Source organism: Nycticebus coucang, chromosome 5, assembly GCF_027406575.1.
Source record: "Nycticebus coucang isolate mNycCou1 chromosome 5, mNycCou1.pri, whole genome shotgun sequence".
Taxonomy (NCBI): domain Eukaryota; kingdom Metazoa; phylum Chordata; class Mammalia; order Primates; family Lorisidae; genus Nycticebus; species Nycticebus coucang.
Window position 1 is genome coordinate 42,058,853 of NC_069784.1, and position 16,801 is coordinate 42,075,653.

Genomic DNA, 16,801 nt, shown 5'->3' on the forward strand with positions numbered 1-16,801 from the left:
TTATAATAAAGCAAAATCAGGTAGAACAAAGGAATAGCAAATGATGGGAAAAACCAGGGAGCAGATAGGATGTGAGAGCTGTCTCACGAGTATAAGAAAAAACTGTTTGAGGGGCGGTGCCTGTGGCTCAGTGAGTAGGGCACCGACTCCATATACCGAGGGTGGCAGGTTCCAACCCGGCCCTGGCCAAACTGCAACAGCCGGGCGTTGTGGCGGGTGCCTGTAGTCCCAGCTACTTGGGAGGCTGAGGCAAGAGAATAGCTTAAGCCCAAGGCTGGAGGTTGCTGTGAGCTGTGACACCATAGCACTCTACTGAGGGCACAAAGTGAAACTCTGTCTCAAAAAAAACAACAACAAAAAACAAAAAAACAACTGTTTGAGGCTGGGAGTGGTGGCTCATGCCTATAATCCTAGCACTCCTATGATCCTAGCACTCTGGGAGGCCAAGACCGTGGATTGCTTGAGTTTAGAGGTTCGAGATCAGCCTGAGCAAGAGCAGGACCACATCTCTACTAAAAATGGAAAAAACTAGTCGGGCACCAGGGTGAGCACCTGAAATCCTAGCTACTGAGGAGGCTGGGATAAAAGAATCCCTTGAGACCAAGAGTTTGAAGTTGTGAGCTATGACACCGCCAAGACACTCTACCCAAGGGGGTCAGAGTGAAGCTCTGTCTCACAAAAGGAAGTGGGTAGAAGGAAGGAAAGAAAAACTCTTTGAAAAGGTGATATTTGAGCAGAGATCTCCTGATCTACTGTAAGGAAAAGTGGTAAAGACTCCCAGTTGACCACTCAGGAAATGATGGGGTGTGTGTGTGTTTGTGCACCACACACAGAAGGCGTGTTAAATTTGAGCCGTCCATTAGGGATCTCAGTGTAGATGTTGGGGAGGTAGATGGAGAGCACAGAGATCAAAAGCAGAGATGTGAACTTAGGCGTCGTCAGACCAGTTCCAAGTCCAATTCAATTTAGTTTTATCCGAGATCACCAAGTGCCCTGGGGTACTGGGCTAGGGGCTGAGGACACGCAGATGAATAAAGCCAAACTGCGGACAGACGTTATCAGCAAACGTGGTACCTCCTTAGATCTACAAACCCTGGGGCGTTCTCTGCGAGCAGAGGAGGCCGCGAGTCGAGGTGCCAACAGGTACGCGTCCAGGAAGAGGTGACCGCGCAGCAAGACGGAGCTGCGAACTCGGCGCGTGGCGCTGAGGCGGGGGTGTGACGCACCCCACGCGTCACAAAGAGAGATATGTGCGCGCAGCGGGCAAGGCTGGGCGACCCTCTGTGAAGAGGCCAGGAGGCGGGGCGGCGCCCCACCGTGGGCCCGCGGCGCCCTCTTCAGGCCTTACACAACGGCACACCGGTAGCCTCCCCGTTCCTCTCCTCCCACTTCCGGCCTGCCTCAGCCCATGTTGTGTGTGTGTGTGCGCGCGCGCGCGCGCGCGCCTGTGCGTGTGTGTGTGTGTGTGTGTTAGAAGTATCTCTCCGCCTCCGACTTCCGCCCCTCCCTTCCGCTTCTAGGCCAGGCATGTCCGTGTCTTTGCAGGATAACTGCCAATAAAGTTTTTCCTTTTCTCGCTCCCAGGCTGCCCGCCCTCCTCAAATACCGCGAGATCTGAAGGCGCAGCTACCATGGCGGCGCCGTTTGAAGGCCCGGTGGCCTTAGCGGCACCGGAGAGCGGTATGCAGGCGGAGCATGTTGCCGCGCAGGTCTCGGCCCCAGAGCCACCCCCTGGGCCCGTGCGGAGCCTGCGGATGGCTCACGACGTCGGCGGCCCGCGGACCCGCACGGGGGACGTACTACTGGCCGAGCCAGCGGACTTCGAGTCGTTGCTTCTTTCACGGCCGGTGCTGGAGGGGCTGCGGGCGGCCGGCTTCGAGAGACCCTCGCCTGTGCAGCTGAAGGCCATCCCGCTGGGGCGCTGTGGGCTCGGTGAGGGCGGGGCCCCGGGAGAGGTCGGGAGGGCCCGAGGGAAGCGGGGGGCCGAGGGGCGGCTGCGGCCTGGCCCGCGGGGTAGCTGGGGAAGAGTGCGGGGCTCCACTCCCTGGGCAAGGGCCTGCATTCTTCGAACCTCTGTTAATTTGTAAAAGTAAGGCACTTTGTTAAACTTGAAAATAGTTGGGTCCTTTCCAGCTGTGACAAGTGTTGCTAAGTTTGAGACGAGAAACTGTAGCAGTTCTGGGACCAGACATGTTAGTGGATGTGTTCTCGTGCGTTTTTGACAACCAGCGAAAGCTGAAGGTGCCTCTGGAGACCCTTCTAGTTCCCTGCTTCATTGTACTTAAGCCTCTACTGGCTGGTAATAATTTTTTTTTTTCTTCTGCAGATTTAATTGTTCAGGCTAAATCTGGCACTGGGAAAACCTGTGTATTCTCCACCATTGCTTTGGATTCGCTTGTTCTGGAAAACTTAAGTACCCAAGTGAGTCAGCTCGGAGCACCTAAAGGGAAGTGTGTTACATGGATTTTACCCGTAGCTTCTCAGAGGTGGAAGTGAATTTGATGAGTGATTGAGTTAAACTATATGAAAAATATAAAAACAAAGTAAATATTGAGGTCCTTGAGGAGTGGTGATGTGGATAGTGACCAATGATACATTATTAGTGTTTGGAGTTTTCTATTATTTTACATAGAATAAGACTTTCATATGTGTCAGTTTTGTCATTACTTGAGAACACAGATGAATTCTTTATTTTACTTACTGACTAGATTGTAGCATTTGATTCATGGTAATGTTCTCTGGCAGTTGTTGGTAACTGCAGGAGGTTCTTGAAATGTATCATATTGATCTCCTGTCTTTGAAGTTGTCTTGGAATACTTCTGAGATTGGCGTATCCAAATTAATAGTAGATTTGGGTTTGCAGATCATTTCTTCAACAAACATTTATTGATTATTGAGTCCATATTGCATATAAACAGTATGCCAGACATTGGGGAGTCGAAGCTGTATTAGATACAGTTCTAATTCATAATTTAGTAGTTATGGCAGGCTTTATTTCAAGTTCTTAGTCACATGTATAACTGGTGATGAATCTTCAACAATATGTTGAATATTAGTATCCCATCTTTTTAACAATGGGATACTAATAATTCATGATCTGGGAAGCTTTTTTTTTTTTAATTTCTGGTTAATTTGAGGGTATAAAGAATTAGGTTACAGTGTTTGCATTTGTTAGGTATGGTCCCTGTTGTACTTGTATTCCCCTGCCCCCCACCCCAGGAGGTGTGCCATATACCCTCACATTGTGCCCACCAGTCTGGGAAACTTTTTGAGTTGAATCTTATATCTACCAAATTCTGGGTGATGCTGTACATAGGACATCCTTCTAATTCTGAAGGACCTGGGCTAGACTAATTGTAGATTAAGATGTATTAGATTTTGGCTTCTGACAATTTGGCAGCAGATCAAATGCTAAAACTGTGGAAGATTTTATAAATAAAATTTATATTTTTTATTTAAGATCTTTGTATCATCATAATGACATTATTTTTTGTGTGTGTATCAAAGTAATACTCATTTTTGAAAATTAGGAAAATTCAGAAAAATAAAAGAAAGTATCAGAAAATGATCTATAATCTCACCCACCTAGAGAGAAAATACTCCTAGTCTTTTTTTTTTTTTTTTTAAGCAATCTTTTTCTTCTTATAGTTGAGAACATACATCTTTACCTTCTTCAGTAGTTGTATTATAAAGTTTCACCACAGCTCTCCAGGCTTTTTGTGGTCTAGCTGTCCTGGAGAGCTTTCCCCCTAATTCTGTTCAGCCACATGGCCTTCTTGCTGTTCCTCAAATAGTCTAAGAACATTATAATCTTAAGGCCTTTGCATCTGCTATTTCCTCTTCCTGAAAAGGCTTCCCTAGCTGTCAAAAATCTACTCCATGCTGTACATCTGGGTCTCTGCTCACATGTTACCTCCTTAGAGGAGCTTTCTTGATCATCTCATTTGAAATAACTTGTTTCTTTTTCCCCTGTTTGTTGTTTTAAATCATACTTCTCAATACCTGCCATTTGTTTTGTTTATTGTATAGATTCTTATTGTCCAATAATGAAAGTAATGAGGGCAAAGACTACTCTTTTTTTTTTTTGAGACAGAGTCTCACTTTGTCGCCTGTGTTGTGGCATCACACCTCACAGCAACCTCAAATTCTTGGGCTTAAGCGATTCTCTTGCCTCAGCCTCCCAAATAACTGGGACTATAGGCACCCGCCACAAGAATAGCGCCCGGCTATTTTTTGGTTGTGGTTGTCATTGTTTGGCAGCCCCAGACTGGATTCTAACCCGCCAGCTCCGGTGTATGTGGCTGGTGCCCTAGCTGCTGAGCTACAGGTGCTGAGCCAACAAAGACTACTCTTAACAGTTGTTTCCCTGGGAACTAATGTGTTGCCTAGGACAGAGTAGGTTCTTAGTATTTGTTGAATGAATGAATGAATGGAATGCAAAGGAGTCAGCCAGCTGTATCTGGGTTCTGCATCCAACGATTCAACTGTGCATAGGAAATATTAGGGAGAAAAACCCAATTAAAAAATACAATAATAAAAAACAAAAATGTAATACAAGTGTTTATATAGTATTTACATTATATTAGTTTTTTTTTTTTTTTTTTTTTTTTTTGAGACAGAGCCTCAAGCTGTCACCCTGGGTAGAGTGTTGTGATATCACAGCTCACAGTAACCTCTTAACTCCTGGGCTCAAGCGATTCTCCTGCCTCCGTTTCCCAAGTAGCTGGGACTACAGGCGCCCGCTACAACGCCCGGCTACTTTTTGGTTTCAGCTGTTATTGTTTGATGGGCCCGGGCTGGATTAGAGCTCGCCAGCTCAAGTGTATGTGGCTGGTGCCCTAGCCAATTGAGCCACAGGCACCAAGCTGATTTTTTTTTTTTTTTTTTTGAGACAGTCTCAAGCTGTCATCCTAGGTAGAGTGCCATGGCGTCATAGCTCACAGCAACCTCCTACTAGGGCTCAAACGATCCTCTTCCCTCAGTTTTTTCTATTTTTAGTAGAGATGGGGTCTCACTTTTGCTCAGGGTGGTCTTGAATTCGTGAACTCAAGCAGTCCACCCACCTTGGCCTCCCAGAGTGCTAGGATTACAGGCGTGAGCCACTGTGCCTGGCCTATATTAGGTATTATAAGAAATCTAGAGATGATTTGAAGTATATGGGAGGATATGCGTAGGTTATATGCAAATAGATGTCATTTTATTTGAGGGACTTGAGTATCTGCTGATTTTGTTATATGTCGGGGTCCTGGAAGCAATGCCCTGCTGATACTGAGGGACAGCTGTATTTTCCCTTATCAATAAAAACTCATCATTTTAAATGATTGTTAAAGTGAAATATAGTGGATCATATAACGAATGTGCCAACTGTATGTATTTATTCCTTTGACTTATTAAAAGTATATTTTACAATTTTTTAGATTTTGATCTTGGCTCCTACAAGAGAGATTGCTGTACAGATACATTCTGTTATTACATCTATTGGAATCAAAATGGAAGGCTTAGAGTGTCATGTCTTCATTGGAGGGACCCCGTTGTCACAAGACAAAACCAGACTTAAAAAATGTCATATTGCTGTTGGATCTCCTGGTAAGATAACAAAGACTGCTGGTAATTAGAACTTTTTTTTTTTTTTATTGTTGGGGATTCATTGAGGATACAATAAGCCAGGTTACACTGATTGCAATTGTTAGGTAATTAGAACTTTTAAGGAACTTAATACTTTTAATATAATAATGAGGATAAATAGGAGTTTTTGGTAACTGTGTTAATTATTTTGATTAGAAATGAAGAGCATTAGACCAATGAGATACAGGCATATAGCTAGATTACCAGTGGAATTTATGAAATCTTCAGTCATAAGGATGTTTTGAGAATACCTTCAGTCATAAGGATGTTTGAGATATTCAAAACCTTATGAGATAAGGTCTCTGAGAAGAGGAGAAATGAGGACTTTCAGGAAGCCTTTCTAGCCACGGGTTGGATTATTCTTTGGCTTGTCTATTAGTCTTTGGATCGTGAATCACTAAGAGTTAGAATCTAGCATTCAGTGCCTTAGCACTCAAGTCTTTTGATAGGAATGCTGTTTATTTTTCATACTATTTTGTGATGAAACTTAAGGGAAGGATAATGGGTTTAAACAAAATCAGAACTCAGGATTTTTAATTTGTGATGTAGTGTATAAATGCACAAAAATAGTTGAGTTAGGAAATGGAGCAGTACGGCCTGTGAGTAGGTAGAGTAACAACATTGGTTGAAGTTTGCACAAATCTGGTATATTATAAATATTTCAATGTGTTTTTTTTTCCTGAAATTAGGCAGAATCAAACAACTGATAGAACTTGACTACTTGAACCCAGGCAGTATACGTCTCTTTATTCTTGATGAAGCAGATAAGCTCTTAGAAGAAGGCAGCTTCCAGGAACAAATTAAGTAAGAAAAATGAATAACTAACTTGATTATTAAAATAATGCCCCCGGCTCGGCACCTGTAACACAGTGGTTATGGTGTCAGCCACATGCACCGAGGCTGGCAGGTTTGAGCTCCACCTGGGCCAGCTAAACAACAATGATAACTGCAACAAGAAAATAGTTGGGCATTGTGGTGGGTGCCTGTAGTCCCAGCTACTTGGGAGGCTGAGGCAAGAGAATCACTTAAGCCCAAGAGTTTGAAGTGCTGTGAGCTGTGACACCACGGCATTCTACCGAGAGTGATGTAGTGAGACTGTCTCAAAAATAAAATAAAATAAAACAAAATAATGCCCCATAATATCTGTCTTTAGCTTTTCCAGGTGGTGATTATTGTCTTAATAATTTTCATGGTATGTGTTTCCCTTCTGTTTTGCAGTTGGATTTATTCTTCCTTGCCTGCCAGTAAACAGATGTTGGCAGTGTCAGCTACTTACCCTGAATTTTTGGCTAATGCTTTGACAAAGTACATGAGAGATCCCACTTTCGTAAGACTGAATTCCAGTGATCCAAGTCTGATAGGTGTGTATAGATTTTGAATACTTATACTGGTTTTCTTTTTGTGATATTCCAGAACTTTCCCTTGCCTAGTTGTCTATTGCTGTTTTGTAGTTGCTATTAGAAAGTAGCAGATATGTTTGTTTTAACTGACAACTCTTGACTTCTTCACAGGTTTGAAGCAGTATTACAGAATTGTCAATTCATATCCTTTAGCCCATAAAATTTTTGAGGAAAAGGCTCAGCATTTACAGGAACTGTTCAGCAGAATTCCATTTAATCAAGCTTTAGTCTTTTCTAATTTGCATAGCAGGTAATGTAACTTAAAAGGTCATCTGGGAAACTTACAAAATAAAAGGGTAGGCATGGGGCAATATTTGTAAAATTATATTATTTTTCATAGAGCACAACATTTGGCTGATATCCTTTCTTCTAAAGGCTTTCCTGCTGAATGTATTTCAGGTAAGTTCATCTCTTCCTTTATTCGATGTGTAGTGTACTGACTTGAAGCCTCCAAAGTCAGGAGGAAGAGCTATCTTACAGTGAGAGGTTAACAGTGAATCTTCAGAGTGAAAGACATTTCAGGCTTATTTTTTCAGTTTGATCAATACCTTTGTATTTTTAAGGAGTAATTTGGCATGTAGTAAAAAATTAGAAAATTAGTATGCAAAGACTTAAATTTTTTTTTTTTTTTGAGACAGAGCCTCAAGCTATTGCCCTGGGTAGAGTGCTGTGGCATCACAACTCACAGCAACCTCAAACTCTTAGGCTTAAGCAATTCTTTTGCCTCAGCCTCCTAAGTAGCTGGGATTACAGGCGCCCGCCACAAAGCTAGGCTATTTTTTGGTTGTAGTTGTCATTGTTTGGCAGGCCGGGGCTGGATTCGAACCCTCCAACTCCAGTGTAAGTGGCGCCTTAGCTGCTTGAGCTACAGGCACTGAGCCAAGATACTTAAATTTTATTAGGATCTCTTTGAGTTATATCCACAAATATTATCAGTCCGCAAAAATCATAAAAATAAAGTTTGTCTTTGTTGTCTGAAGAGTAAAATATTTTTTCCTTTACCTAATCATTGTTAAAATACTCAGAATTACTCTTAAAATGGCTGTCTTATGGTCTTTTGGAAGGCAAAAGTGATTCAGTTTTTGCTGCAAAGTTAAATTACTATGATTGGCTTACTAGGAATGAACGATTTAAATTTTTGATCAGTTAGAATGTTGCTGAAAAGCATTTGACAGATAAAGCTATGTGGCTGATCAGAGAAAAAAGTGGCACACCTTCATGGAGGGCACACAGGAGAAATATTGAGCAAAACAGTGAGCAAAACTCAATGCCCAGACCCTCAGCCCCAGCCTTTCACTTCAGAAATTCATCCTACAAGGCTCAGCGCCCCGAGTACAGTGGTTACAGCGCCAGCCACATGCACCGAGGCTGTTTGAACCTAGCCCCAGCCAGCTAAACAACAATGACAACTGCACAAAAAAAAAAAAAATAGCCAGGCATTGTGGTGGGTACCTGTGGTCCCAGCTACTTAGGAGGCTGAGGCAAGAGCATTGCTCAAGCCCAAGAGTTGGAGTTTGCTGTGAGCTGCGACGATGCCGCAGCGCTCAACCAAGGGCGATATAGTTAGACTCTTGACTGCAAAAAAAAACAAGAAAGAAATTCATCCTACAGATTCACTTGCACACTTGGAAGGAGGGCAACATGGAGGATAGAGGCGCCAGATACGCAAACCTGCTCCCTGCCATACGAGCACTCAGATACGCTCACCTGTTCCCTGCCGTACGAGCACTCAGATACGCTCACCTGCTCCCTGCCATACGAGCACCCACATACGCTCACCTGCTCCCTGCCATATGAGCACCCAGATACGCTCACCTGCTCCCTGCCACACGAGCACTCAGATACGCTCACCTGCTCCCTGCCGTACGAGGACCCAGATACGCTCACATGCTCCCTGCCATACGAGCACCCAGATACGCTCACCTGCTCCCTGCCATACGAGCACTCAGATATGCTCACCTGCTCCCTGCCATATGAGGACCCAGATATGCTCACCTGCTCCCTGCCATACGAGCACCCAGATACGCTCACCTGCTCCCTGCCATACGAGCACTCAGATATGCTCACCAGCTCCCTGCCGTACGAGGACCCAGATACGCTCACCTGCTCCCTGCCATACGAGCACCCAGATACGCGCACCTGCTCCCTGCCATACGAGCACTCAGATATGCTCACCTGCTCCCTGCCATAGGAGCACTCAGATTTGCTCACCTGCTCCCTGCCATACGAGGACCCAGATATGCTCACCTGCTCCCTGCTGTAGGAGCACCCAGATACGCTCACCTGCTCCCTGCCATATGAGCACCCAGATACGCTCACCTGCTCCCTGCTGTAGGAGCACCCAGATACGCTCACCTGCTCCCTGCCATATGAGCACCCAGATACGCTCACCTGCTCCCTGCCGTACGAGGACCCAGATATGCTCACCTGCTCCCTGCCACATAATGACTCTGGAAGCAGGGACTCAGAGAGAACCTCACCTGGTGGCCAGGAGGGTGCAGGCAAAGGAGACCTCAGGACCCCAACCTTTTACACTACACACCTTATGAATTCTGAGGCATGTACACATATCACCACAACCAGCCAGTGTTGGGAAATGCCACCCAAATGGAGGAGCAAATGTCGCCACACACAACTGGTTCCTTCTCATGTCCCCTCCCCACACGTCTATACCTTCCACGTCGATATTCACACACACCCCAGAACTGCAGTGCAGAATAAACGTGATGGCTGTGTACACTGTTTAAAAGGTCCTGCTTCTGAGGATACTTCAGAAGAGAAAATACTGGCAAATGAATACTGAAATTTGCCAATAACCAAAATGCCAAATTTGTAAAGAAAATCAGTTAAGTTTCTGTCTAATTGTTGCCCTATCACCAGATTTTCACCATGTCAGTGGGGGAGTTGGCTTTTTTTTCCTTTTATTAAGTCATATACACATAGATCATGAATACATTTATGCATATGTGGGGACAATGTGTTGATTTTTTATACAATTTGGAGTGCTTACATCAAACTAATCAACATAACTTTTGCCTCATTTACTTGATTATTGTGTTAAGACATTTACATTCTATACTTGATAGATTTGACTTGTACCCTTGCAATATGCTCCATAGGTGTGGTCCCACCATATACCCTCCCTCTATCAAACCTCCCCTCTCCCCTCCCTTCCCTCTCCATTTCTCTTCTTCATCCCGGGCTATAGTTGTGGTCTATCTTACATAAGAAAGTACGAGTAAATATAAATTGGTTTCATAGGAAAAAAAAAAAAAAATAAGTAAATTTTTGATCAGTGAGATCCTTTTTAGAGTTTTAAGTTTTGTTTTTGTCTCAGCTTAATTTTTCACCTGTTAATTTAAGCTTGTTTAGTCATGTTATAGTGTGGAGACTGTTTTCTGATGAACTGATATTTTGACTATAGATCACTCTTCAACACCAAGTTTACAAATAGTTGATTAAAACAATTTTATTTTCTTAAGAATGGTTAGTTATACTGTATATGTGATTTTCTGACAGAATGTCATATCCGTAGGTATAGCCTGGTCACCATTTAAAATTGATTTTTGAATTTCAAGTTGGTGGCCTAAACCATATTTTAAAAGATCCTGACTTTAGATCTTAACCCAGATTTGCACAGGATAGAATTAACTCTGGAGGGTATATTTTAAGTGATAAGATGGGTGGCTTGGCGCCCATAGCTCATTGGTTAGGCCACATACACCAAGGTAGGTGGGTTTGAACCTGACCTGGGCCTGCTAAACAATGACAACAACTGCCAACAAAAAAATAGCCAGGCATTGCGGGTGTCTGTAGTTCCAGCTACTTGGGAGGCTGAGGCAAGAAAATCTTAAGCCTAAGAGTTTGAGGTTGCTGTGGGCTGTGATGCCACGACACTCTACTGAAGGCAACATAGTGAGACTCTGTCTCAAAAAATAAATAAATAAATAAAGTGTTAAGACTGGATGTTATGATTTTTGCTTTTTGTGGACTTGATAAATATGTATGAGCTTACTTTTTATGACTTTCTTTTTGGGTCTTTTTAGGCAACATGAATCAGAATCAGCGTCTTGATGCTATGGCTAAACTGAAGCAGTTTCATTGCAGAGTCCTCATTTCCACAGATCTGGTAAATTTCCTGTTCAGTTTGAGTGACTAATCCATCTTGACATATGTTCTATTATCATATGTACAGATTTCATCTATTATGTGGGTGCATCTAACAAGAATACCAGAAGACAATTATCTTTTCGGTGGTGGGGAAAATGCTTTCTTAAAATGTCTTTAATATTTTGATCTTTATTCTTAAAATTAGTCAGTCATTAGGAATGAATTTCCTTTTCCTCTGCTCCTAAATATCCTCCTTTTCTTAATTTGGCTCTTGGTTATACTAGAAGGACATAGTGTGTATTGGTTGCCATACTGTAGTTAATGCAAACAAATAATTGCTGTCCTGTTCAATTCAAGACTTCCCGTGGGATTGATGCTGAGAAGGTGAATCTGGTTGTAAATCTGGATGTACCATTGGACTGGGAGACATATATGCATCGGATTGGCAGAGCTGGCCGTTTTGGTAAAAAGAAAAGTTTGCTTTTTTTAAATAAGGGAGGAATCTGTTATATGTGGAATGTCATTTATGTGGAAATTGATTTACTTCTTAATATTCCTTCTGCTTTAGGTACCTTGGGACTGACAGTGACCTACTGTTGCCGGGGAGAAGAAGAAAATGTATTGATGAAAATTGCCCAGAAATGTAATATCAACCTTTTTCCTTTACCAGGTACATTTGTCTGTTTCATTTTGCTGTCAAAATAATAATTGTAGTTATGATGGGCATAAAAAATAATAACTAACACAGACACTTGGGTTGGGTACTGTAATCAGTACTGTGTGTGTATATATATATTTTTTTTTTTTTTTTTGAGACAAAGTCTCATTTTGTCACCCTTGGTAGAGTTCTGCGGTGTCATAGCTCACAGCAACCTCAAACTCTTGGGCCCAAGCAGTCCTTTTGCCTCAGTTTCTTTTTACTTTTGGTAGAGACAGGGTCTTGCATTTGCTCAGGCAATTCACCCACCTCAGCCTCCCAGAGTGCCAGGATTACATGTGTGAGCCACCACGCCTGACCTTACTATATGTGTATTAACTCATTTAATTATTACCACAGTTCTGTAAGATATGTATGATTATTATCTGCTTTTTGTAAAACAGGACATTTAGGCATGAAGAAGTAAAGTAAAGGTGTCACAGCTAATAAGTAGCAGGGAGATCTGTAGGCTAACAACTGGTGCATGAAAAATACTGTATATTAGCTCTATGTTTTTGGTTAGTGGCTTTGTAATTCGATTTTATTTTTTGATGTAAGGTGGTGGGGATACCTTACCTCTTTTTAGTTGCAATGAAGGTAATTCTTGGCATACTCTTTGGAACCATGAGGAAGAAACAGTATTTTTAATTTGAATACTATCTTGAAAAATCTGATTTTTTTTTTTTTAGATTTTAGTCATTCATTTTTCGTGCTGGGTTTTAAGCATTATCTTGGAAACAGTGTTTACAACTATTTATGATCTCTTTAAAAAAAAAAAAACCTAAAATGCTTTTGGGTTGGAAATAGGTTTGTTTGATGTGCATGTTACATCAAAAATATACACTGCAAGTAGTGTATGTATGCATATGTAGCTGCATACACGTAAATGTATTCATGTGTAATATATACGTGACCTGGTAGAATGTGGGATGTGTGGTTATTGAATAAATGTAACTGAGTATTTTGTTGATATTATATTTAATTTCTTTAGTTATTTTGCAAAGCTAGGTAAAGCTTTGGGTCTGGGACTATTGTGGATTCTAGTAGTTGTGACTTAGTAATAATAACTTATTTCACGATCTTTTACAGATCTCTTTAATTGCCCTAAGCTTAATGTCTTAATTTGCAAAATGTTTTAGAATAGATGGTCTTAAGGTATTGTATCAGTTCTAAAACTGTCAGTTCTTTCTACGTGTAAGTCTATTGGTGGTCTGATATGGAAAAAAATAAATTGAAAATTGGTAATAGACTTCTTATAGGATTCAGTATTGTAACATCTAGTGATAAAAATAAAATTTGTTTTTGGATAATGGAAAATTATATATTTGGATCTTTTTTATTTATTTACTCATTTTTTGAGACAGAGTCTTACTCTATTGCCCTCGGTTGAGTGCTGTGCTATCACAGCTCACAGCAACCTCCAGCTCTTGGGCTTAGGTGATTCTCTTGCCTCAGCCTCCCAAGTAGCTAGGACTACAGACACCCGCCACAACGCCCAGCTGTTTTCTTTTTGTTGCAGTTTGGCTGGGGCCGAGTTCGAACCCACCACTCTCGAGTTATGGGGCCAGCGCCCTACTCACTAAAGCCACAGGTGCTGCCCTTTGGATCTTTATGTAATGTTAACAGAGCCCAAAAATGAAGAGAAGATGGTATTCATGCTGTTGATCTACTATATATTGGGCTGCGAACTTGTGTGGCAACAGACTGTTTAGATGAGTTGCGTAGGGCAGAGATGGGGAAATTGGCCTGCGTGATAGGCCTAGGCCAACAGAACATACCATGTGAATAGGAATCAATTTTAATCATCAAGTTCAGTAAAGGATCAAGAGCATCCACTGAAGAATACAGACCTTAGAGATTTTGTGGGTTCAGACACATGGAACATACAGAAGCAACAGACAGGCAAGATCTTTGGAAAGAAGGGACTCAGACTGTCTTGTCTGCCTAAGACAAAAATTGATCACCTTTGAAAAAGTCTGAGTGTATAGAGCCTATACAAATTGTCACAATTGGATGGAGTAGGAAATTTCTGAAGCCAGAAATTTTTTTAAAAATTAGAAATATCGGGTTGGCACCTGTAGCTCAAGCGGCTAAGGTGCCAGCCACATACACCAGAGCTGGTGGGTTCGAATCTAGTCCGGGCCTGCCAAACAACAATGATACCTACAACCAAAAAGTAGCTGGGCATTGTGATGGGCACCTGTAGTCCCAGCTACTTGGGAAACTGAGGCAAGAGAATCGCTTAAGCCAGGACTTGGAGGTTGCCGTGAGCTGTGATGCCTTGGCACTCTACCCAGGGCGACAGCTTGAGGCTCTGTCTCAAAAAAAAAAAAAGAAAAATTAATTAAAAACATTTAGAAATGTCATTGGTACTACAGGGCTTTTCAGTTATCTTCCCAAGGGCAGTGATCTCCTCTGTTGGAGTATTATAATGACAGATTTAGTTGGATGTACAGAGTTACAGGTATATTTCCTAGCTGATAAGCTTTGGGGAGCCACAGTGAATTTTCTGATATCTTGTTTTGCTGTCAGCAGTAGTAAGATAACGGGGAGGGGTTGGGAAGAGAAAGGAGAGAAAAGACGGGAGAATTGGTGCAGATTTGTAAGTTACTTCTAGAATGAGCTGTTGTTTACATAGGGATAAGGAGAGATAGTGCTTGTGAGTATGAGATGGATCTCGTACATTTCTCAGACATACTTTTTTATTCAAGGATTGCTTAGGTCTTTTAAAATAGTAATGTAACTCTTAGTATATTATTTGCATATTTTGATTCTTAAACTTATTTGATCATGGAAAACTTTATGAATTATTCAGAAAATGCTGGTCTAGAATAGCTTGAAAATTTTAATACTGTCTTCTTTTTTGTGTAGATCCCATTCCTCCCGGTCTGATGGAAGAATGTTTGGATTGGGATGTGGAGGTTAAAGCGGCTGTGCATACCTATGGTTTAGCAAATGTACCTACCCAACCCCTAAAAAAGCAAATTCAAAAAATGGAGAGAACCTTTCAAACTCAGAAAGCTCACAGTAACCACTTGGCTTCTAGAAATACTTCTGTATGTGCACAGTCAGTCAAATCAAAAAATACCAAACAAAAGCTTCCTGTGAAAAGCCACTCAGAGTGTGGAGTCATAGAAAAAGCACTGTCTCCAAAACAACTACAGTCGGAAGAGCAGTTGAAGAGTTCTGTTCAGGCCCCTGTTGAGAACTCTACCAACAGTCAGCACCAGGTCACAGATGCTTTACCCCCGGTGTCACTCCCCAAAATTCCTTGTCTGTCTTCCTTTAAAAACCATCAGCCATACACTTTGACATTTGCAGAATTGGTAGAGGATTATGAACACTATATTAAAGAGGGATTAGAGAAACCTGTGGAAATCATTAGGCACTATACAGGTCCTGGGGATCAGACTGTGAATCCTCAAAATGGTTTTGTGAAAAATAGAGTTCCCGAAGAGAAAGTCCAGATATTGGCAAGTAGTAGCCAATCTGGAGACTCTGAGAGTGACAGTGATTCTTACAGCTCGAGGACTTCATCCCAGAGCAAAGGAAATAAGTCATACTTGGAAGGCTCTTCAGATCCTCAGCTGAAAGATTCTGAGTCTGCTCCTGTGAATGGTCATGTCTCTTTGGAACAACCTCTGAATGGAAATGACACCCCCAGTCTAGAGGAATATCAGGAATCCCCTGAAGTTCAGACAAAGGCAAGGCATAAAGAGGGGGTTAACCAGAGAGCTAAGCAGAGCCGGAGAAACCTACCCAGGCGGTCTTCCTATCGATTGCAGACAGAACCCCTGGAAGATGGTTGGTATGACTGTTATAGGGAAACACATCCAAGTTTTTCTGATACCTATCAGAATTATGAGGAGTACTGGAGAGCTTACTATAGGGCATGGCAAGAATATTATGCTGCTGCATCTCAGTCTTATTATTGGAATGCTCAGAGACATCCGAGTTGGATGGTGGCCTATCACATGAATACCATTTATCTACAGGAAATGATGCGTGGTAACCAGTGATTATAGGATATGCCTGAGTATCAGGAACTATCAAGTGGTAACCTTTGGATATCCATCCTCCTTGACTTGTAGTACAGTGGCATATGGTGGCATTTTTGAGGAATATGAAAAGACTTGAGACTTTCCACTGGGATACTACTATTTTTCAGATTATTATTTAGGCTGGGTTGTATTATCTTTGTGTTTTTTAAGAGTTTTTAAAGAAATTTCATCAGACTCTTGAAAGAATTTTTGGGACATAGAACTGAAGATCCTAGGGTGCCATTTTCTATAAGATGTTCCCAAAATAACATTTAAAAAGATGACATATACCACTGTTTACTTAAAAGGAATAAAAACAGTTGAAATTTGAAAAGTAATTTGTTAGTTTGCTGTGCACTTCTTTACAAAAGGCATGGGCTGCATTTCCTTCCATATAGGTGCATTCTTACAGAAATTTGTAGCGTGGTAGATCAGAAACTCCTTTTAGGTTTAGGCATGTTTTCCATTTATTTTTTAGTTGCATATATTCATGGGGTACAAGTGCAGTGTCGCTACATTGATAACATTGTGGTGAAGTCAGAGGACCTTCAGCACATACATCACTAAAGCAGCATATGTTATACCAGCTAAGCGACCTCTCATCCATCTCCCTCACCACTGAGTCTCTATTATCCACGTTCTGCTTGTATATGTACATACTTAACTCCCACTTAGAAGTGAAGACACAGGCAGTATTTGCCCTTCTGTGTCTGGGTGGTTTCACTTAAAATAATGGCCTCCAGTTCCATTCATGTTGCTGTAAAACACACGATTTTCTTTTTTATGGTTGAATTATATCCCATTATGTGTATGTACCCACATTTTATTTATCCAGTTATCTGTTGATGGGACACTTAGGTTGATTCCATGTCTTTGCTATTGTGAGTAGTGCTGCAGATACCTTTTCTAATACATTGATTTCTTTTTCC

The 16,801-nt window shown here is 41.8% G+C and overlaps 1 protein-coding gene across 1 annotated transcript; it reads left to right on the forward strand.

Annotated features, from left to right (window-relative positions):
• The first annotated feature begins 1,464 nt into the window (after nucleotides 1–1,464).
• Nucleotides 1,465–16,210, forward strand: DDX20 (DEAD-box helicase 20). Its single transcript, XM_053592021.1, has 11 exons — nucleotides 1,465–1,932; nucleotides 2,327–2,421; nucleotides 5,418–5,586; nucleotides 6,315–6,429; nucleotides 6,844–6,986; nucleotides 7,137–7,275; nucleotides 7,366–7,424; nucleotides 11,072–11,154; nucleotides 11,493–11,598; nucleotides 11,704–11,805; nucleotides 14,704–16,210. Exons 1-11 carry the CDS (start codon nucleotides 1,632–1,634, stop codon nucleotides 15,849–15,851), a joined length of 2,460 nt encoding a protein of 819 aa, XP_053447996.1. The 5' UTR covers nucleotides 1,465–1,631; the 3' UTR covers nucleotides 15,852–16,210.
• The last annotated feature ends 591 nt before the right edge of the window (nucleotides 16,211–16,801 follow it).